The 24046-nt window shown below is 36.5% G+C and overlaps 4 protein-coding genes and 1 pseudogene across 5 annotated transcripts in view; 3 read left to right on the plus strand and 2 right to left on the minus strand.

Moving 5' to 3' along the window:
* LOC105675015 (serine-rich adhesin for platelets-like) overlaps positions 1 to 24046 on the minus strand; it is a 125557-nt gene that overhangs the window by 36841 nt on the left and 64670 nt on the right. The window lies entirely within an intron of this gene.
* Positions 595 to 2202, plus strand: LOC136999573 (uncharacterized; annotated as a pseudogene).
* On the plus strand, positions 2121 to 4181 carry LOC105675024 (transmembrane emp24 domain-containing protein 7). Its single transcript, XM_012371785.2, has 3 exons — positions 2121 to 2420; positions 2995 to 3240; positions 3320 to 4181. The coding sequence occupies exons 1-3, from the start codon at positions 2265 to 2267 to the stop codon at positions 3545 to 3547; spliced, it is 630 nt and encodes a 209-aa protein (XP_012227208.1). The 5' UTR covers positions 2121 to 2264; the 3' UTR covers positions 3548 to 4181.
* Positions 5066 to 7689, plus strand: LOC105675020 (CDK5 regulatory subunit-associated protein 3). Its single transcript, XM_012371771.2, has 9 exons — positions 5066 to 5219; positions 5340 to 5514; positions 5590 to 5828; positions 5912 to 6185; positions 6389 to 6519; positions 6591 to 6854; positions 6928 to 7139; positions 7227 to 7398; positions 7479 to 7689. The coding sequence occupies exons 1-9, from the start codon at positions 5214 to 5216 to the stop codon at positions 7548 to 7550; spliced, it is 1545 nt and encodes a 514-aa protein (XP_012227194.2). The 5' UTR covers positions 5066 to 5213; the 3' UTR covers positions 7551 to 7689.
* On the minus strand, positions 5616 to 16172 carry LOC105675025 (uncharacterized). Of its 2 annotated transcripts, XM_067353231.1 has the most exons (5): positions 12930 to 16172; positions 8960 to 9197; positions 8567 to 8731; positions 8370 to 8479; positions 5616 to 8184 (listed from the first exon to the last, which is right to left on the minus strand). In XM_067353231.1, the coding sequence occupies exons 1-5, from the start codon at positions 13054 to 13056 to the stop codon at positions 8018 to 8020; spliced, it is 807 nt and encodes a 268-aa protein (XP_067209332.1). In that variant the 5' UTR covers positions 13057 to 16172; the 3' UTR covers positions 5616 to 8017. The 2 variants fall into 2 exon arrangements, with proteins under 2 accessions (XP_067209332.1, XP_012227209.2); XM_012371786.2 differs by lacking the exon at positions 12930 to 16172 and having other exon boundaries at positions 8960 to 12889.

Genomic DNA, 24046 nt, shown 5'->3' on the forward strand with positions numbered 1-24046 from the left:
ATAAAACCGTTTTTCAAGAAAAAACTGTTAATCAGCGAAAATTAAACGTAGATATTTAGATAATAGTCTGTTTCATTCCGCTGTATCGTAATTTTGTATTTAGTTGAACGTAGGAAATTGCAACCTGTATGTGTAATCATGCATTGATAATTACAGATTATTATCATTATAATTAGATGGAAATTCAAAATTAGTGGCAAATATTTTTCTCTGCTTAAAATGAAGAATTCTGATGAGGAAAAACATATATTTATAGCAATACGGTTAAAAATATTTAATATATTTAACTAGTTAAATGTTAAAAGTTTTTTTAAGACAAAAGTTTCGAATCGATTCAAAGCGTATTACCACCTATGCGATGTTTGATCGACGATTATGATTATGCCTGATACCAGCTGACACGAGTGACTTTGGGACTAAATACAACAGCATCACCGCATAAAATCGTGTCTTAACGAGAATGAGAGCACGCGACTTAGCATGATCGGCAGTAAAAGTTATATCGCCGCGATATATCGATCGTGCTGGAAGCCGCGCGCAATACTGTTCCCTTTGACACGTTCTGCCTCGCTTAGTTTATCCTTGATTACCATAATGGAAAGCCAGAGCGTTGTGAAATGACCATACGACAAAGTCCTAAAGCTTATTGCATTGTTTCAAAAGCGGCCCGCGCTTCGAGACGATTATATGAATCAGCAGAGAAATACCATGAAGCTAAGTCTGAACTCATGGATCATTTCAATGTCGAGAAGAACGAGAAGGACAAATGGAAGCTGAAAAAGCTGCAGAGCCATTTCTATCGTGAGGTGAAGAAAAAGGAGTCCATGTCGGGCTCTCTATTACAGCAAATGCCTCTCTCGCGATGAAATTCTTGGCGGACAAAACTAAGCTCAGACCGAAGCGGATTTATCACCGCAGCAGATTTTGGCAAAAGCCGACAGCGCTAGGTGCAGTTTATATATACCGACAATAAAACCCCGGCAGCAAAAACCGGTTGAAGAAGTCCGGTGTAACAAGCGTCGTCGGAAAGCCATATTTTATTTGCATAATAAATCACGTCCGGGGTCATTCATACAAAACAAAGTTAAATTAACGAATGGTTGCTGCATTGCGACAATGGTAATTAAATCGAAAGTTCAATGAAGAAAGATTCAGTTTAAAAATTAGAAAAATAAAAAAATTCTAATTTATATTTATTTCTAATTACGGAGCGCGAAAGAAGGAAATTCAGCCAAAAGCGAAATTCTTCTGCGATAAAAAACGAAGAAAATGTGCTCGCCATGAACGTGTTGCGTCGATAAATTTTTTATTACGTCGTCACGTAACATCAAAGTAGTTCAGATAGTAGCCGGATGGATTATGCGAGGAACTGATAGTTCGGTATAGACGGCTGGAATCCGATGGTATTCGCAGCGCAAGCGAACGAGAAAGCTCAATCGCAGCATATCGTCAGTTCCGATGACAGCCGGCTGAAAGGACCCTTCTCGACTCCTGGCAAGCAGGAGGACGTAAAAGTGATATCCGAGGATGTAATCGCGCCAACGATCGATTTCCTTGTCGCGGAATTGAAGGCGCGCGGCTCAAACGACCCGGAATTGAATTTCCACCGCGATCTCATTCCGGACATTATGAAACTTTCCGACAAAAGGAGCAAGCAATTTAAGGAAACGGTCCTGTGCATATTGAACGAGCTTTTCGACGAGAACGCTCGCGCCGGAAGACTTTGAATAAGATCGATTTATTTATCGATTATTTCAAAACTTGATGATCAAAACTTTATCTCGATACTACAAATATTTATGAAAACTAACGAAATATTTTTCAATGTTTCAAACTCGAAAATCTGCGAAATTTATATCTTATTTTTTTAATAATATAAATGAGAATACCCGTTTGTCTTCGATCTTTTAACTACCAATTGATTAGCTGTTAATAAAATTATAATCAATTTTAGATGATTTATGTATCCGATGTGCGATACTTAAATGATCTATAATCCCAATGGGTTAAGGGTCAAACGAGTGTGTCGCTTGAATTCACCCGCCGCGACGTGATCGTAGCCACTTCCGCAGCTGCGCATCGAACGCCAGAGGTCGTATATCCGGCCACGTTAAAATAGCTTGTTTGAGAGGGGAATAATTTGCCGGACGGAGATCGGAGTCGTGCTTCAGCCTGTTCTGTCGATTTTTCGGTTTCGAAGATCTTAAATGTGCGCGTATCAGTGACATAGTCGCGAAAGTGTCGCCGGCAAACTGACACCGAAGATGGATTACTCGTCAACCTGGCTGTTGCTTATCTCACTGCTCGGCACATTCCTACTCACGGGCGGCGTCGAGCTAACCTTCGAACTGGCCGACAATGCGAAAGAATGCTTTTATCAGGAGATCGAGAAGAATGTTTCATGCACACTGGAGTTTCAGGTTCGCAGCCGTCAAACGAAATCTGTATAGCTATATGTTTGCGCTGTGATGACATAATTGCCGTGGATCAGAGGCCAGGGTTCACGGCGTAGTACGCGACATTTGGCCGCCTGCGTGGTTTCAAGTTGAATAAGTGAATGTGAAGCGAGTAACGAATTATATTGCAAATAATGAACAGTGATAAATAACAAAAAATTTCAGAGTAAAATGAATGCAAACGACGCACTAAATTTTAGTTAGTCCCGTTAAATTTTGTTTTTTATTCATGTATTTATTTTATTCTCGTATTTTTCTTATTTGTTACTGCTTATTATTTGCATTATTTGGCATTTGCATTGCTCCACATTCATGTATTCTTCATATTTGCATCTTCAAGAAAAAGAAAACGCGATATAAAAATTTTATACAAATATTTTTCCAAAATTAAGAAACAGTTCTGCAGACAAATGTACAACGGTAATATTTTTTTTGTACGGTGTAGTTTTTCTTTATTAGTTTAGACATTATGTTCTTTAATTTGCACAATTATATGTAAATTTTATAAAATTCTAATAAGCTTTTCTGTGTTTTTTAGGTGGTGACAGGTGGCCAGTATGATGTAGATGTAACTTTAGAGGCTCCGAATAAAGAAATCATCTATAGTCAAGTGAAAACACAATTTGATTCGCACTCCTTTGTAACAGCTATGTCAGGAGTATATAAAGCTTGCTTCAGCAATGAGTTTTCTACATATTCCCATAAAATGGTATATGTAGATTTCCAGGTTGGCGATGAATTGCCACTTCCTGGCATCGGGGAACATGTCACAGTGATGACTCAAGTAAGTTAATTAAATTCAAACTTTCTACAATCAACATAAATTAAAAGCAATGATATCTGACATTCGATTTTTCTTACAGATGGAGTCTTCCGCGCAAGAAGTGCACAAAAATCTAATTAGCATTCTAGATTATCAGACGCATCATCGTTTGCGAGAAGCACAAGGTCGTAAACGCGCCGAAGAGCTTAACGAACGAGTACTCTGGTGGTCGGTGATGGAAACATTTTCTATCCTGTTCATCGCCGTGTCACAGGTGTTCATTCTCAAGACCTTTTTCACGGATCGGAGTCCCTCTCAAAGTTATTAGTGTGATTGCAAAGTAATGAAAACGAAAAAAAAAGACTCTCGTCGAGGTACAGTCGATTATAGATCGTACTTTCCTCGTGACGTCGTAATTGCTGTTTTTTTTTTTCATCACCGGTCAAAGTGCCATCGTAACGCCCGCTGATATGTCACGCTTGCTTTCTCTCGGCGGAACTTTCAATCGAGAATTTCTTGTCGAAGGAAAACTAGGATCAAAGAACCGGGCAAAACCGAGGTGATCCTCGCACCACAAACGCGTGTGTGTTCTTGGGTATTAATTTATTCCGAGGCTGTAAAAGGACATTTAACGCGGGTGTTGATACAACTCGGAGCAATCAAAAGGGACGAGTGCAAGTATTAGAATTCTTACACAACCCTTCTCGATGGACACTCTCAAGTTGTACTTATACTGGCACAGAGACAGTATAATGAACATTGAAAGCAACATGGACATCATGTTTTTCTTACTGTGAATGTGTAATATAATAAATTAAAAGAAACTTGTGTGTATATTTACGCCTATGTTTCGCGAAACGATTCGATTAATACCCATCTCTCGTTATCTGTCGCGCCTTCCGTTTATTTGTTTTAAGATCAATTGAGATAAAAGCTACTTAAATAAACGATTTGACCATTTACTTATTTTTTCAACTTAATGCAATACAATGATTCTATCAATTGAGAACATTGTTGCAACGTTTCTTATAATGGTACATATAAGCACAAAAAATGCCGCACAAATGGAATTACAATGGAATTTCCTTCTTTTTTTCATACGTGGCAGGTGTCATGTTTTCAGCCGCGTATGCACTGTATGCGTGTTATTTGATAAGCGTATCCGCTGATGCAGAAAACGGGTCAAGAGTGAGCTCATTAATTGTCCGCAGTCATTTTTAAATTACTCCAGAAACTCAGGTGCTGTACACCTGTACTATTTTCTTATATCATTCATTTGACAGTTGTCGACTTTAACGAATGTTTTACAATATTTTTATTTTATATAACTAGCAATTTGTAAAATATTAATAAAACTTATAGCATAATAATATTTAGGACATGCTTAATTTATTATTAACTCTAACGGGCTGTTTAAAAATGATAATAAAAATTGTAAATTAATTCCTTTTATAAAAATAACGATATTTAGAAATAATAATTTGATTATTTTTATTATTTATACATATATATTAATAATAAAAATAATATATATATATATATATATATATATATATATAATTTTTTTTTTTTTATATTTTTACAGCCACTTTTTTTCATAAAAAATAAAAGATATAATTTTTATCAGCCGAAAGATTTTTATATTTGTACATTGTTTAATCTATGTCATAAAAAAATCTTTATAATATATATATATATATATATTTTAAAATATTTTTACAGCCACTTTTTTTCATAAAAAATAAAAGATATAATTTTTATCAGCCGAAAGATTTTTATATTTTTACATTGTTTAATCTATGTCATAAAAAAATCTTTATAATACGTGTCACTTATATATGTATGTCACAAGGAGACAGCCGGTACTGTAGACAGTTGAATGAGTTACTATTATCACGTTACGATACGCTACGCGAACAGCTGTTATAACCTGTTATAGTTGGGTCGCGGTGAAACATAATTTTTACCTAGGAAAGTTCATTAAATTTGACAATATGCAGGTAATTTCATTGCTAAATATCTAACTATGTTTGGTTGGATTAACATTTCACAGATATTTTTATTTATTCGAGCATTTAATTGTTTAAGCGAGTAAGTAAAGTTGACATAACATTGTTTAGGAGCAAGATATCCCAATCGACATTAATACTGGGAAATTGTTAGACTGGCTGCTTAATCGAAGGCATTGCAAAAAAGACTGGCATACGAATGTTTTGAGTATTAGAGAGAAAATTAATAATGCAATACAAGATATGCCTGCTCATGATGGCATTGCCACATTGTTATCTGGAGCTTGTAAGTATCAATTTATATAGTTTTACTTTATGATTTTTACAAGCAACGAGTGTGGATTTCTGATTTTTTTTACAGACATAAATTATTTTTACTGTGTCAAAATTGTGGAAATTTTGAAAGAAACGGAAGCAGACACGAAAAATTTATTTGGGCGTTACGGTTCTCAGAGAATGAAAGACTGGCAAGAGATTTTACGATTATATGAGAAAGATAATGTGTATCTTGCGGAAGCTGCACAAATGCTTATGAGAAATGTTAATTATGAGGTCCCTAGTATAAAGAAACAAATACAGAAGTTAGAGCAATCGATAACTGTAAATATACATGTTCATATAATATGTAATATTACTAATTATTTATTATTATTGTGTAAATGTATATAAAATTATATTTGCAGGATCTAGAGAAAAAGGAAGCAGAGTATAAAAAATCAGAGAATATTGCACGTTCAGAGTATAATACGTCGTGCAAACAATTAGGTATAACTGGTTATAATACATTCAGACGCGAGTTAATAGAGAAAGTCAAAGAACTTCCAGAAATTTACCACAAAATAGCGGAGAAGACAAAAAGTCTGGATAAAGTAGTAGAGTTTTACAGTGCATTTGTCGAATTTACTTTTGGCCAGCAGTACGATGGCAACTGCGTACCGATGATTAAATATGTGATAGGTATGTTGCTAAATTATTATTTCAAAAATTATTATATATACTCAGTAAGAAAAATGTTAACAATGTTGACAGATTGACAGCAAATTTTGATCAAATTTACTGTCAATCTGCTAACATCTCTGACATTTAGCTATCTGAGCGATAATATCTGAGTAAAAAGAAAATGTGGATATAACATAAATTGTTAAACATGATTTCCACAGAAAAAGGAAATACAACAACGTTTGAATATATTTATGGAGAAGCACCAGTATCGATAACTGAACCGCCATTAAACATCAAAGTGGATGAAGATGAGAATAATGAGAAAGCTGATATTACTACGGACGCTAATGTATGAATATTTTCAAGTGTTCATGAGAAATAAATTTTTGATTGTGTACTTATTCCGAGCATTTTAAACAGACCGTTGACTTTGGCAACTTGGACCTGAATGGAGAAATTGACTTTGGTGAAGAAGTCAGTTTGGACGCAGGAGGTGATATCGATTGGGGTGACGCTGCGGAGCAATCTGCAGGAGAAGAAATAGATTATAATATTTCCTGGGAGGAATCGGGTATAGTTGTGGAAGCGGCAGGTCAAGAAGGTGGGATGGCTGTTGGGACAGAAGCGTATACAATATTAGATAATCCCACGACGAGATCCGAATTTATTAATCAGCTGTTCGAGGTATGACATATAAATATATGTAAGATTAGTTATCGCTTTTAGCTAGATAAAAGTACATAAAAATATTTTATAGCTGCAAGCATTTATGAAGTTACGTTTGTACGAGTTCAAAGGAAATGACAGGAACAATCTCCTGAGCTTCAGCCAGATGCAGGATGCCTCTCCTATTCTGCAACTTTCTACCACGGAAACTACTCAAAGTATGCTGGATAATGTTCAAATTGTCCTGTCTGAAATATTACACAACGATGTCCAACATTTGCACAACATCAAACATTATTCAAGGTATGATTGATTAAATGTAATATATTTTTACAGATAAATCATACAGTTTTACAGATCTTTCTTGTTTATACGATATCCTTATCGTAGGTACGTAGATGTAGTGGCTGTCTCTTTAAAGCAGAAGTTAAACCTGATCGATAGAATGGTAAAGCAACAAAAATCCGTCCAGCAACAGCAAGAGGATGCGCGGAATCAAATCGAGAAATTACGTCCGTTATTAAAACTCGTTATACAACGCACCAAGGAACTGCAAGTAGAGGTATTTTATCTTTGCTCTTACTGATGCTACATCTTTTTTTTTCTTCGCTGAAACTATTTTTATGCTGCATTTAATTTCAGATCGAGCAAGACATTTCCAAGAGATACAAGAACAGAATAGTACATTTGACCGGAGGTATAAATACATTGTAATACAAATACATTGTAAATGTCGGACGATGAAATTGTTGCATTGAAATAATTTGTAAATAAATTCTATGTTAAAATATACAAAAAAATGAAATACTTTTGCTACACTGTACAAAATATACGATATGATTTTTTACTCTTATACACGTCTATCTTATTTTTCAATATAAGTAATGACTTAAAATAAATTGATATTGCAATGACGTCGATTATCATTGTTGACGCAACTTCGTTGATACCCTAGAAAAATTGAAGCTTGTAATTTCTAGAATAATCCATATCTTCTTTGGCATTTAACTTATTTGTCCAAATATCGTGATGATTTTATTCCTTGACATACTATGGCTTCTAGGAATTACGTACACAAAACAAAGTCTTGTACAAAACTCCAATGTGAAATAAATCTAACATTGGAAGATAAAGTTTTTATCATCCTTCAGAACTTGACTCTGACCGATAAAAAAAACAATTTATATAATCATGAAGAGATTCTGCACGAGTCTCCAGGGCGATGAGGTACAAACTGCTTTGGTTGTAGGACAAGGATATCTTTTCAGACACTCGGCTAACGAGCGATCGCACTCGCATAAACGTTGTGAGCAAGATCCGGATCCTCCCCAGCTGCCGTGCTCAACCGCTGTAACAAAAATTTCACGGCCCATTTCACCTCACCGCGATATGTTTTATTACGCGTGTTGAAAATGAAAATAAATCCACAAATCACATAATGCTGAAAATTTAAAAGCGCCGTAAAACAAAGATGAAGAAAATTTTCATCAAATTAGAATCTTGTGTTCAATAAAAAAAAAAAAATAAACGAACCGCAAACTGGTTTGTAACCGTGATAACATCTCCAGTAATACGGTACGAAGTATTCCGAGAACATAGCACACTCTGTGGCGTCGTAGCACCAATCGTGCATCTTGCAGCACCTGAAACATTTCATTTTTGCAAACAATTGACATTCGTCTCCCGCAACTCTTGCGAACGACACTCCTTCTTATGGATGCATAACGTACTGGTCGATACCGTCGATGACGTAGCCGGAACCTAAAAATCCGCAGTAGCACCCGTATCCTTTGTAAACCAAAGGATTGCATCCTGTAGCGCATACCACCATATTGTAAAGATGTATCACTCCCCTCTTGAATCTCGTATGGCTCGTCGTCTCTCTTCCCTTCGTTCTAAAATTGCGAAAACCGTTTTTGTTTCAAGCTTTATTCAATATTAAAAATTTGTATAATATTTTAAGTGTTAAATACGATTTTTGATATTAAAAATTTGAAACATGATAAATTTTTTTGCGTCAGTATTTTCTAATAATTTCCATCCCATTATATAAATTTGTAGAAAGTACATTATTATTAATTGTGCTGTGACGGAAGTTTCTATTACAGCTGTGTTCGACTTACGCGGTGGGTTGCGCTTTCGTGTTGTTCACCGTCGTATTTGCCGACGACGATACGCGCACGTAAATGTCCTCGTAATTACGCGCCGAGGAGGCACCCCACGGGTCACCGCTGTGACCGATATAGAAATCCCCCTGATTTTCTGCGTCTTTTATATCATTTTTCATATGTGAATAATCATAATCCGCTCGGCGCGTTCTGGCACCTCCGAGTAACTTATAAACACCTGGCGTACCGTTACCTGAAAATGCCATAAATGCTGATAGACAAAATAGTGTCAGCGATTGCCCAGCGCGCGTACCTATACAATTGTAAACTGATATACAGTTATAACCGTAGTTCGCCATACTTACATTATTTTCAACCTGATTCATTTATTTATGATTTTAATTTGACGAATTAACATTTAAATTAATTATACTTGCTACATTATTGTTAATTATATACAATTAGAATGGTAAATGCGTATTCCCAAGTCTATGTGCACTGGCTTTCTTTATACATAAAAATATTAAGTAGAAAATATATTATTAATATTTGGAAAAACAGTCTTTTTCTTTTTTAACGCTTATATGAATCCGAAAGTGCGTGCATTTTCCGAACCACTGCGTGCCGAGCGTGTATAATAGGCGTACACGATGGTTTTTCTAACCGTCAGAAAATGTATTTCGCCTTGATTCAAACCTGCTTAGCGTAAAACTACTCTCATTTATCCCACTTCTGGCCGTTTTAACGGTTTCTCAACAATCTTCCAGAAAATGTGCCGGATAAATTGCGGCGCATCCACTCTCTGCCGAACGTATGAAATGCTGTACAGTATTTTGCAATTTCACTTTTCAGATTATCCATTCTATCGCAATGAAATGTATTTTCCACAAATTTCGCTTCACTGAAGTTATTTTAATACGTCATAAATATAAAAAAAAATAAGGACACGTCTTTAAGACATCCTTTTCAGGATGTTTTTAAGACGTCTTTTTAAAATTTTTATATTATTTTTTATTTATTCTATTTCATCATATCTCATACCAAAGTTAGATGTAAAGCGCATTACTTTCCTACAACAAAATATGCAAAAAAAAATTTATTTCTTAAATTTATATCTAAAAATATAATTTTTTTTTATTAAAATATCTCTTAAAGAAATAGATAACACACGTGTAATTTTAAATATACATTAATGAACTTATTATTACGAAGAAATTAAATCACATATTGGATAATTTTTTAGAAGAAAAAAAATTAGAAAAATAACAATGCAAATGAAATAATACGCCAAATTTGCATATATTTTTCAGAGATAGGTCAAGTATTTTTTCTTTATATGTCAGTTTTGTGTGAAGATTAAATGCATTAAAAACGGAAGTATAGATTCTCCTCAGCAAACGCTTCCCGTTTTTCGTTCTTTTTTTCGTCGTATGATGCCGATTCCATCACAATAATTTTAATTTTTCACGAGGTCGGTTTCTCGTCTCGTTACCGGTTTAACTGTGCTCGAAAATTCACGTTTCAGTTCACGGTACGCAAATACCTCGGTACGCGACCAAGATGCACTTCTGCCCATGCGTATTTTGATATTTTGATTCCATAACTGATTGTGTATTGATATCAAGGAATTTTCGTTGAAAGCGTAATAAAAGTAACGTTTACTTTTGCAGAATTTTACGAAAAAAAATTCCACGTGTTCTGACAAGCTACGTAAGCGTAGGATATTTTTTAGAATTTAATATTTTTGATATAAATACACGAATATGAAATGTGCGTATAACTATAAATTAATCAATTTTCGATCTGGACTTTGCATAATTGAGTAATTGAGTAATTATTTATATAAAATTATACTGATATATGTAATCATATCTTAATTTGCTTTTTTGCCTCTTTTTAACTAAAAAGTTCAATAATTATAAACAAACAGATAACAATGAGTAAATGCAGATTACTATACGTGTGTTGCGTAACGTTACGTAAAGCGTTTCAAAAGGAAAAAAAAAAAAAGATAAAGTAATAGTATTAATAAATCTGAAATTTTAATACCATGCAAAATAAATTTCATCGTTTCGCGACTTCAAATTTATTAACAACCAGAGATAAATGGTTAGATCGAGCTAATTAACGAAGTACGTGCGTGCGAAAGCGTTGTAGCGGTCCAGGTTACTGTAACGAATTACTGTAACTGTACACACTTGTTACGGTCGACATGTCTCGCGGAGGAAAATTGAGAGATCATACACCGTTTTATCGCCGTCATCTCTTCTTCTCTCCTTCTCTCTTTCTCTTGCGGTCGGGATTACTCAACAAGGAAATTGAAATTGCGAAATGAAATGGCGCGATCGAATCGTAGCTTTTAACTGCTTTGCGGCAACAATCAACAATCCGGCGTCATAATGTTTCGCAACGTTAATTAGTCTTGCGCGGTGGTCCTCTGTAATCCGCGAGACGCAATTCCTTTTCGCCCACGGCGTTTCCATGGCGCGGCCACGTAAAAGTTTAATACATTAATTTTCTTCCTTGATGTAACGCTGTAGCGAGTATTAACTCGGCTTTCAATCGTTCATCAAATGAAATTCCATCGTAAACGTATTTACGAAAAAAGATTCAATTTACAGAAAATTTGATGAGAAACGTCGGAAATCGACAGTTAAAAGTAAAACTTAAGATAAATGCTGACTTGCAGAAACAAATCAATTCAATTGGTCGAAATTTCAATCGACGCGAAAGATAAGTCATGAATGTAAAACGATTTAGAACGAGCGAAAAGGGTTGCTTTCATTATTCAAGTTGTACATGAGATCTCGTTAAGCAAATTAATTATGCCAGCATTATTTTTCCTTCGTAGACGAAATTATCCGGCGGGTCGCTTAACCTAAATTGGCGTCTCATTGTCAGTGGTGTCGTGTGAACCGACTTAATTAGAGAGAGGTGCGGTTACATTTTAAGCTTGATATTCAATTGTGCACTTATGCGCTTTCTTAAAAGACGCTCAGCGGGACGCTCGTTGCTAGCGTTATTAAGTTGAAATAATTTCACGCGCGCATGATTAGAGCGCGATGGTTAAAGCTCACTTATTAGCAAGAAAGGGAAGACAATGATGCAAGTGGAAATTTTCCACGCGAGAAAAGATAAAACTAATTATATACACTGCATACTATATGACATGCATTAGCATCAACGTAGAAATGATTTTATGAATCTCCCAGAAATCCCAGAAGTAAAAAAAGCAGAGGAAAATATTAATACTATAGAACATACAGATATTCTATTTCCGTGTACGATCTACGAGGTTTAATTAAAAATTTACACGTACATGCAATTTTATTTGCAATTTTGCTTTCCGCATTTTAAGTTGCTCAGTTATAGGTTTGACATTTCACAAACGCGCAACAACCGTTGGATGCTATTAACGAAATACGTAAAATAGCGAATATTGCGGCGCGAGATAAAGACGATACTCGATGGAAATGTTTGCCTCTTATGTGAATTATGTAAATTATTTTTCATTTGATAAAATATTATATTAATATCAAAAATAGCTGTAAATTTTTGTATCCACACAATACAGACAAAACATTGCAAAATTATAGATTTATTACAATTAATTAAGAATCTTTTGATTATTTATTCCAGGATTTATTTACGCTTTATATTTTGAGAATTGCGACGGATAATGCATTGCATTATGCATACTTGCGATGCATGCAAATTTTATATCATTTTATTGCAGTTTTTCATTAATATAGTTCATTAATATAGCATAGTTCTAAATAGTCAAACAAACAATAAACGACGTATTCGCGTTGTTTTTCCCTTTTTATATTATTTTTCGTCAATTATAAATTTAACTCCTTTAAATTATAAAATCACGGAAATTTATATATTTATTTTATTTCGTATATATTTCTGTTAAATCCGTTAAAAATAATTTAATTAATAGAGTTAAATTAAATTTTTCCAAACAACATTATTTTCTTACTCTTGGCGTCGCAATCGAGCAGCGTCCCGAATAAAAGGAGGACGCACAGGACCCTTTCGCATTGACGAGACAATCGATCCGTCCGCGGATCGCGGCCACGTGCAATGTCGGAGCTTTTGCGGCACATCGGGCACGTTTTCACCGCGGCGTGAGCAGACCGGGGTGCGCTCGATTGAGGACACCCTACGTGTCACCTGTATCGTATAGTCCTCGGCTCATCCGGCGTGGTGGCGCGGTACCTCACGTGTCGCCGCATCGGAAAACTGCAGCGACGTCGGGTGTCCAGTTACGCAGCTTCTCCGTTTTCACTGGCAGCCGTAACGGCGCGGTTCATTACCGCGACTGTTGATTAACACCGATTCGCGCGCAATGATGTAAGCAGCCCCCTGTAACCGAAATATCACACCGCGCCGATCGCCGATCGATCAATTGACGCGCCAACAATACGTTGTCCTTCTACCGACGACGTCTCTTCGTCGGACGTAGATTAAAAACTGATGAACCGATGATTGTCATCCTGATAAAGTTTCCGACGGACACTCCGACACAAAGAACGGTTTTCTCTCCTCGCGCCAGGCCGCGTCGCGTGGATTTCGTGTTGAACCCAGCCGGGATTTAATAACGTCCGATCGATGCTTTTGTGCGCCGCGCGTTGCCCTCGCGGCTTAATAAATCAACAAGGCGCCTTTCAAAACACGGGGATCCATCGGGAAATTTACAGGGCCTGGGCGTTATTACGTGATGCTGTCCCGCGAGAGCAAATTGCACTCGATAACGCCTGCGTCAGCAGCCATCCGCGTTATCGCGCCTGTCCGATCCCTCTCGCGATCGCGAACGATTGCTCTCGATGCGAAGTCGAGTTTAGGAGTTTTTCTCTTCCGCGCTTAAACGTCGTTCAAGCCGCGCAACCCGCCGCGGTTCGTTTCGAAATTTTCTATACAGCAAAGGCGTGCTTCGGCGACGATAGACCCCGACTGATCGTCCTTATCAGACAACACCGATTCATCGTTTCCCTCCACGCGACGTCTCCTTCCACCTTTCGCTGACATTCTTAAGTGCACGACGATCTCAGGCACACCGCGCGGTTCAACTCGATGACCCCTCGAGAACGTCCATTAGAAGCGCGCATAGCTGCGAGGAGCGCCTACGCCGATTCCCGTGATCGTACTACTGTCTTGGCCTAAGAAAATCTGTGCTGTTACACTTTCGTCGGCTTCCTCTCGCGGAAGAAGGAGAAGAGAGAGATTGTTAAGGTCTGCTCGTTGGCCGTGCGCGAATCTTCAATCTTCGCCTTCTTCCGCGCTCTGAACTCGTTAAACGTGTCTCCTTGCAGCAGCTCGCTCTATAAAGGGTAAAGGGCGAACGCTGCGAGTGGACACGACGCGAGATGTACTTCAGACTTTCTTTCAACTTAAATACCTCGCGTAGGATTGACACTATCGTGTTGAAACATTTACACACGTTCGTATTGAAACTACAAAGAAATTTTGCAAAACGTTGCGATATTATTATGACACTTTAACGACATAAATGCATTTATGAGTTTATGGCGGTAACATTCATCAAACGTTTTGTAATCATGTACTGTGTCTAATGTGATGTCAATTACGTTGTCGAAATATACACACACTTTTACACTTTAAAAACTTTTCTAAATAATAACTTTTTATTTTCTAAATATATATATTTAAAAAAATTATTGTATTATATTATAAAAACTTGGATTCCTGAATATGCGTATTTAGAGTATAGGAAAATTTTATGAATCGTTATATTGGAAATCATATTTATTACCGTTAAGAAGTTAATTTGCAATAAAATCTAAAAAAAAATTTTTTTCTATTAAAGATGATTTAAAACAATTATTGTATTAATAGAAATATGAGATTGCTAAGTAAACGTGTTTAATCTATGAAACAAGTTTAATAATTCATAATATTAAATAATGAAGACTATATTATTATTACCGTTAAGAAAAAGTTTGCAATAAAAACTGGAAGTGGGTGAATATAAATTTAAGGCGAGGTAGGAGGTGCAACAGGTTACACCTCGTTGTTCTTGCACATTAGTCAGAAGTACATTAATCACTGCCGGCGAGTGTAACACATATAATTAAAATTCACAAAAACGTTTATTAATCTATCCGTGAAATGAGCACGTTACAATTACGTTCATGACAACAAGCGTTGCTCGTTACGAATCGCAGTCACCGCGATTATCGTCGCAGAAAGTATAATATGAAATCGCGGATAATGACGTAGAGAATAAATTTGCAGCTTGAAAATAGCGTGACAGCAAAAAATCAGCAGATGCACATGTTATTTGAATTTTAAATCACGCACAAGATAATGTTGGAATCTAAAAATATCTATCGTTATATATTATTCATTCGCAAACGAGTTTCTACATAATAAAATAGACTAGCAAGAGCAATATGCTTAAAAGTATTTGCATTATACAAAATATTTTAACGAATTTTTTTCACCACACATTTATTTATAGTTTACTTTTAACATTTTTTTTTTATCAAAGGTAGAATTTAAAGACCGTACTTCACCATTAAATCCCAATGCTTTTCTCTTTAAACACGGATTTTTTTATCGCAGCACGTTCCACTGAACACCGCGGCAAAAATCGCTATCATTTGTTGGAAATAATCGACGTTTTTGCAAAAAAATCTCTTCTTTCCGCGAAGAAACATTACGCGCGGCCGAGGGCTTTTGCCGTTTTGCATCGTAAAGAGCCGCATTTCGCCGATAACTTCACTCATCGATTACCGCGTCGCGGCGCGGTGTAGAGCGGGATGTAAAGCAGGCTGCTTTCTACATCCAGCGGGCAGGGATCCTTGAGTGCGAGCGAGTCATGTACTTGTACATGAGCGCGGTCTATCAGGGACACCTACGATGCGTTGCGCGCCGTGCTTTTACGCGGGAGGAAGACGTTTCGCTCGCGGTCTTTCGTTCGACGGTGCGGCCTGAAATTACGCGAACAGTATATTTTCACCGACTGACCGACTGACTGGCCCGAGGAGCGCAGGAGAGTGGTCCTCGTGTGCCGCACTTGCGGGTATAGCGGTACTCGCCGCGGTGCACGCGATGATGATGTAGCGATCGTGTACGACGCGATTACCGAACGATGCAAAGCGGAATTCTGATTAGCGAGACAATCGGACGAGCCACAAAAGCATAATGCGAGAGAAAGAGAGAAAAGAAGAAAGAAAAAAAAAAAATGAGCGGACAAACGCGTCACGCAAAATGCCACGTTATTTGTTATGGTGTTAATTGTCGTTCGCGATTTAATTGGCGCGCGATAAAAGCACCGTGGGAAGCCGATCGTACGCATCGCTGCAACGGCGATTGCACCGTTGTTGTTCAAGGAGCAATAACGCTCGCTGCAGACAGTCGTTTTAATGAGAATCATTCACAGAATCATGCGCGCGGAATCGACATGGTTGTTTCGGCCGCGTTAGTACGTTAATTGCAAAAAAAAACGAGTGGGAAGTTTCGATTGAGAAATTTATTCATTCTGATTTGTCGACGGCTATTCTTCCTCTTTTTGGTAAAAAGTTATATGTGAATATATCTGTCTGAAGCCTGTAGCAAACTATACACTGGAGATTGAGATTGCGAAGTGGAGATTGGAATTCGACCGGTCGAGTAATCTCAATCTTAGCCCACTTTGTCTTGATAGGTCGAATTCCAATCTCCGACTCGCAATCTTCGATGCATAATCTAATGCTTTAGACGTTGTCGATCTGCGTATCGCACAACTCTTTCGCTTGTGTCATTTAGTTTTGCCAGGAGATAAAAGAAAGCGCAAGTGTTGCGGAAAAAGAGAGAGAGAGAGAGAGAGTGTGACACGGGCAACAGTGACCACGCATGACACGCTTCCGCACTTTAAGTTGCGCAACTTGAGGAAGACATTTTATGCACTTCGATTATCAAGAAACAAGTCATTGTTTCTGACAAGATATAACCTGTCTTGGACATCGACACGACGACGCTAAGCGACTTAGCACCGTGTTTCCCGGTGTCACTTTCGCGAACGTTATAATGCTAATTACGCCTCTACGAAAAGGAAATTGTTGCGCGAGGAGATGAAAAAGCTTACTTAATTTCAAGCTAAGTAAAGAGACGTGTCGATTCGCGGATCGGGATATTGAAATTCTCTGATGACTGCGTAGTCGAGGCGGAACGATTAAATTGCATTCTGCGCACTTGTAAAACGCTAACGTCAGTTAAAGATTAAACGCAAGTAAATATAACCCAGACTAATCAGAGGTAAGCTCAGCTAAGTTTGTATTTATTTGATTCATTTGATTTATTTGACCTCGATTCGTAATGAAAATTTCCTATTATGAGTAAAAGCACAATATATTTACGCAAATACATTTTTACGAATATTTTTATAATTGGAATAAGCTGCGTAAAATTAGCTAAAATAATCAATTGTAGAAAAGGGATTATATTTAAGTTTGCGGTAATAAAGGCGCTTAATTCCCACGCGACAATTTAATTAATATTTAATAAGTAAACAATAAAATTTAATAGAGTTTTAATAAGACCAGCAAATAATTGCCGTTTATAATGAATTCTGTCATGAGAATAAAAGTCGCTTTTCGCTATCTCTCATATTTCACATTATTACCTCTGAAATCCCTTATTGCATTGTTAACCTCTCGTTATCTTCGGCCAGTCATTTTCTACGATACGACGATATATGGTTTTAGTTCTCGACGATAAGAGCCAGATAAGATTTTATTAAAAATAGTTTTGTGCAGGTAACGAATATTAGTCGCGGTCTCATTGCTAGCTATGCAATAAAGCGTGTCTTCGGAAAGAAACCGTATGCGATTAAATTGAGTGCGACTCGATATAAATTGTATTTCAGGCTTCACAATTGAGGTGTTAAATATTAAAATTTAAGAAATTACAATAACGATCGTGAAACTTTCTCTAAAAAGAAAACTTGAGGTTCTTCTCCTGCAATTTCTGTCAATTACATCCCGCGCGTGAATCATTGCCGACAATTACATTCATTTCGCCGGTGGGATCGCTCGCTCGTTTCACTTGCGCTTTCTTCACGCACGTGTCTTACCGAAATTTCACTCGGTTGTGGATTTTTTGCGGCCGCATCTCGTTCACATTTCGATATGCAAATAAAAGCGGCAGTATATAACGCAAAAGTAACCCATCTGCGCAACCGAGTGTATCCTAGCGTGATCGCGCGCGCGTAGCACGCCGGGATACACCGGGCGGTGAATCTCTCGGTGCCAGCTCGGTGCGGGAAAATAAGCGAACAGACGCACATTGTCGCACCTGGGAACGAGATTCGATCACGACGGATGGCGGCGCGCGGGCGTGTTGAATAACACTTGAGTTGCAGCGACTCGAACACTTGAGTTGCGCGACTCGAACATTTGCCGCGCGATTACCGAGCCCGATGCTCGGAATTAATACCCGTTACCCGTTACCAATTGGTAATCTTATTGCCAACTCGCGGCGCCTTAACGAGATTTCTCGGTAGAAGACGTGCTCGAAAAAAGGAGCGCGAAAATGCCACCAACGCGCGCCAGCCAGGCTGGGAAAATTTCTCGTCGTTAGAAAAATACGGCCGGCCATCGGCAAACCGCGAGATCTGATTATGGGTCATTTGTAGCTGACCGAACTAAGTTGAGCCGACCGGTAGCACGGGTGGCTGATTGTACCGGTTAACATGCCGCGAAGAATCGTTCATACGATCTATTAACGGATACACGGCTTATTAGCAGATTTTCAGGCGGATGCATATAAAAATGCACCGCTTAGAGAGGCGCTGGCGTTTTGATAGCAGGGGATTGTGGATGATATTCGGATATTAAAAATAAACGCGGTTTGGCGATATTAACCGGATATATCGCTCTGGGCGTTTGCGTACGTTAGAAGGCGGTTAAAGGGAACGGGAGGAGAACGCAAGATTGGAGATTGACGCAGGTTTGCCCGGTTTAATTAAATGGTCAGACATTGTTTTTCTCTTATCGTGTTTTTCTCTGATTAATCTGAATCTGATATCCGACCATAGCAAGTGTAGCGTGGGAAGGTGCCGAGTGTTACAAAAATTGCCGCAAGTGTCTGCGCGTTTTGTTTGCTATCGCATCGATCGAGAATATTAAATTGAAAATATGTTTCGAAGACACTCGTTTACACACAATGGGCAAGCGTAATTTAAATGCTGCCATATGTTAATCATACACAATCAGCACACAATAACTTCTGAAAATAGTTCGATCAATTTATTCGATAAAATAAACAGGGGAGGGTTCAATATGCTCCTGACAAAGCAATATAATTAAAAAAAAATATTCTTCGCATTTCGTTCATGTTTCTTTCAAAGAGAAAGAATCGTCGAGGAAAGAAATTGCGCGATGTCATGTCTGAATAATGAATTGCGGTCATGTCGTGGAGTATACGATGGTATTTGCGAGATAACAAGCCAGCGGAACAAAGTCAAAATTAATTTCATATTCCACACAATCGGATAAAATGAGGAAGAATGCATCGCACGTATTGTCGTCGGGGCATTCCTTAAAACGGGATGTATATTGCGGCTCGTCCTCAAAATAACATCGTGTTTATTAACCCTTTAACGTGCCGCAGAATCCCGTTTTCCATACAAATTAGCTACGCCGCCTAAAGCACTGGAGTGTCAGTTATTTTAGCGGATCGTTACATAAATTATGTTCTTTTTGCACTTTCCCGCGGCAGAAATAGGCGCGGGGGTTAATTTTAGTTACTGTGCGTTGCATAAAGTATTAGCAGCCATTAACTCGATCTAGGTTGATGGTAATCACGTCTCCGTGATACACAGGATACGTGACGCATAAACTGATCCGATTGCATATCTTAGAGAAGCTATCTAAAAATGCTAAACTGTTACTTTTTACTAATCGCATCAACCACAAAATCCACTAAGAAATGCGAATCTTTTTGCGATGCTAACCTGCTCTTTCCTACTGACTCTACGTGCCATAGCATTTTAATTTTAAGTTAAGCCTGGGAGTATTTCGCTTTATCCGTATACGTTCGCGTAGTTACTATCAAGCGCAACGGAACTTAAGCGTTTTTGCGAAAATTCTGCTCGCAGTGTATGTATTGCGGTACTGCTGAAAGAGATAGATTATACATGAGCAGAAACAAGCTAAGAGTTTTCTTGCAAGGTGCAAGAGCTTCTAGGTAAATGTAAATCAACAAGAAAAGGAAAAAAAAAGACACATTTTATAAATTTTATAAAAATTTTATAAAACGTATAAAATATTGCCGTATAATTATTGTAGAAATTTTTTATCAGTTTATTAGAAATATTCGATTTAATGAATATTTCAATATTGAGACTATTTTCTTTTTGTGAATTAACAAGAAAAGAAGAGAAACATGAATTTTATAAAATGAAGTTTTTATAAAATGTATAAAATATTATCGTACAATTATCGTAAAAATGTTGTAACCATTTATTAGGAATAAAATATTGAATTTGATGAAATACTTATTCAAAAGATTGAGAATATTTTTGTTTTCTTCAAAAAAAGTCTCAATTTGATAAAATTTTACGATATTCAGCTACAAAATAAATCAGTTATAAGCTAAATCAGTTGTAACGTTACATTGAAAATGTCTATATTCAATCGCGTTATTGAATGACTACCTAATATATCCATTTTTGATTGACTGACTGTGCAATTAGAACGTTGCAATTATCGCGTGGCAGTATTGTAAATGACATTCTATGAGCGATACTCGTTACGTTGTAATAATCAATAGCAATCGATAAAACTGTCAAAAATACCACCTTCGCAAAACGTATAGTTATGGCGTCGCGATATATTTTCATTGTTAACTTCAATTAAAATTTTTTAACAAGTTGCGCTTCTTGCTAGTGCACAGATCGAGATAACGTAGTAACGATGCAAAATAGAAATATATTTAATCGCACTCGCGGAGAAAAAAATCGATGTTTAATGCTGATGTCTCGCTTTTTGATACATTTTGTTAAATTACACAGAGAAAATAACAGCAGGAATCAAGACGCACGTTATTTGATTTTAATAGAAATAATCATCGCGATAATTAGGTATATGCATCTCGAAATTAATACCGTTGACGATAATCTAAATTTTCGATATGATTAACGCTTTGTTGCTCTTTTATCTGATCGGTATGCGGCCTTTATTTATGATCAATATGCAGTTTTCGCAAATACTAAGTCATTTATTACTGATAGATTATTATTATTATTATTAATTTTAATATTGTGACGCGTCTCTTTTTCGCGTATCTTATTGCGGAATCGCGCTCTACCGCGTCGCGCTGAGATTATATGTAGATGTTCTATTTCGGATTTTTAGGACGGAACCGATGCGCAGAAGACGGAAGCACTTAGCGAAAGTGTGTGGCGAAAATAAATCTGCGTTTAGCGTACGAAAGATTTATCTTTGACCTTTCACGATAAGAACAATTCACGTTGTCGTCGCAGTTCAAATAACTATACTTATTTGTTCCGACCATCTGCTTGATTCGTTTTCCAATTAGCGCAAGATTAATCTTAAAAATAGAATTTAGTAATTTATTTGCTATAATGTAATCTAAAATGAGTTATGGAACAAAGTTTCATGATAAGATTTTATGAAAATAACGCAAGATTAGGTCAAATAAGTTTAAGTATAGCGCTTTAATGAAATGTATCAAGTTAAAAAACTGAGACATACAAAAATAAAAGAACTTTAACACGGCCATCTAGGTTCGATTTAGTACTCTCTCGACGAGAAAAGTTTACACTTCCCACTGATAGTCCGGAACAAGTAAGTTCCGGCTCCTGGAACTTAGAAGCGTGTTCCCGTCTGTAAGTCACGGCGCTCTTACGGCGCCTGTAACAATGCGCAAACTTTGCTCAATATTATCTCGCCATTGTTTAACTATTTTCAATCTTTCATTATGAAGCGGCAAACAATGTATTAAGTTCATCGATCTGGATCAATCGACTATTCCGCGAATATGACGATCGCTCTATTTTCTGATCAAAATATTTACATTACTTTCTCTGCAAAAAGAGAATGCTTCGTTAATTTTAAAGTAAAATTTGTTTTAAATATTGAAACATCCCTCAATAGATCGAAATACACCTTCGCTTTTACAATGTTGTTATTCGATCTTTAGAAACCATCGCTGCAAAATATCCCATTAACCTCTCTCAAAGCGAAATTTGTTCCGACTGTAACGCGAGCTCGCTTTCACGGTCTTATTATCATTCGTATTTTAGAAATCGTCACTGCCATTTCATTTCAATCTCGTTGCTAGAGATACGCGTAAAGTATGCACGTAGGATGTACTACAAGTCAAGATTAAATTTTATTAATAAATTCTTTGAAGATATTTTATCGTATAGTGTGTTCTAAAAAAAGTTACTAATGCTATAATTAATTTGACATTTGTTTCTAAATCAGTAACATTAAATATAAATCAATATAATATTAAAAAGGTAAATGCAGTAAAGTAGATCATTTTAGATAATATTTCTCTATCTTCCGTTGATAATGTTTGTCATAGAATTATATTAATATTTCGTAGCGAGGGAACGAAGCATCCCCATGATAAACTGATTACGAAGAGCGTGATTATTGGGTCGAGAATTTTAGATTAATGTACTGAAAAAAAGAAAAAAGATGGAGAAGACAATATTTGTTTCTTCGTTTCTTCGAAGAAGACGCAATTTCATTTAAACATACTTGTAGAACGCAATTTGATTGAAAATGCGTTTCTACTTTGCAACTACTTTTCTTCGTTTGTAACAATAAGAAAACGAGGTTGGCATCAGTGGATTTACTCTCTGTTTACATAAAAATTATCGCAAAAGAAACAATTTCAAAGATTATCGCGATTTGAAACTCTTAATTGTTTTCGGCGCAGAAAGTCAAACACGTGTGTCAGGTCGGAATGTTAATGTCGAATTGATCATCATTATCACTTGACGGATACAACACAAGACGAGGAAATTTATAACAGTGGAGATGTATCGCGCGAAACATTCATCAATGTTAAACACAGGAGAAGAATTTAACTTGCGAAAACTAGAATCGTAAGTCAAAGAATATTACAGTGATGCATCCTTAATGTTGACAAATGTTTAAGACTTCTCGGAAATTCGTGAACCCATCAGTTTTACACATCTGTACACATGAGAAATATATAAAATATTACACGTATGCATATTTTTACAAAATTGTAAAATTATTTTCAATTAACAATATTCCACTGCAGTATATCATTGTATAATCATACATAACGCAATAAAATCAATATTATATTTTAAAATATCTCTACAAAATTCACAATCCGAAATAACAACCACGCGTATCCGTAATCTGTCATAAAAGTTATTTAATCTTTAATAAATACATCAAAAAATAAAATAAATTAAAAAAACAAATAAAATTTGTAAAGAGCAAGTTGTTTTTTAAAAAAAATAATTGGTGCACTCTAATAAAATGGTTCTAAATTCGGCTTTACAAAACGTTACTCTGTAATATTTGAGATAGATTTTTTAAAATAAATGATTTTTATACTATTTTTATCATTTCTTTATCTCCTCGCCAACATAGCATATATATAGCATATATATGCAAAGTTTCACTTGTTGAGAAGACTTGCATTGAGGTGGATTGATTCTTCCGATAAGCAGATATTATAGTGTAAAACGCGGGACATTATTATTATAGATACGAGGGGCGATACGAAAGAAATTCAAATCTTCTCTTCAAATTTTCTCTCAGAAAATTTAATTCTTACAACTAGGGTTTCTACATGAAGTTATCTTCAGTCATTAACAAATATTCAGTTATTTTTCCACAAAGTCACCACCATTTTTTATGTACTTTTGCAATCTTTGACGCTGTATTTCAGATTCGTAAAATTTCTTGCTGCGACCATAAAAAAGTTCACAAACTTCACTTTTTTTAAGCACGTCGCCGTATGACATCTACGTGTATCCCGGAAAAATGACATCCACGCGTATCCGTAATCTGAAGGTGCCAGGATTATGAGAGGCAGAGAGAAAGAACAGTCCATCTCAATTTGGAATACTTGTTT

This window comes from Linepithema humile, chromosome 4 (genome assembly GCF_040581485.1).
Source record: "Linepithema humile isolate Giens D197 chromosome 4, Lhum_UNIL_v1.0, whole genome shotgun sequence".
In the NCBI taxonomy this organism is placed as follows: domain Eukaryota; kingdom Metazoa; phylum Arthropoda; class Insecta; order Hymenoptera; family Formicidae; genus Linepithema; species Linepithema humile.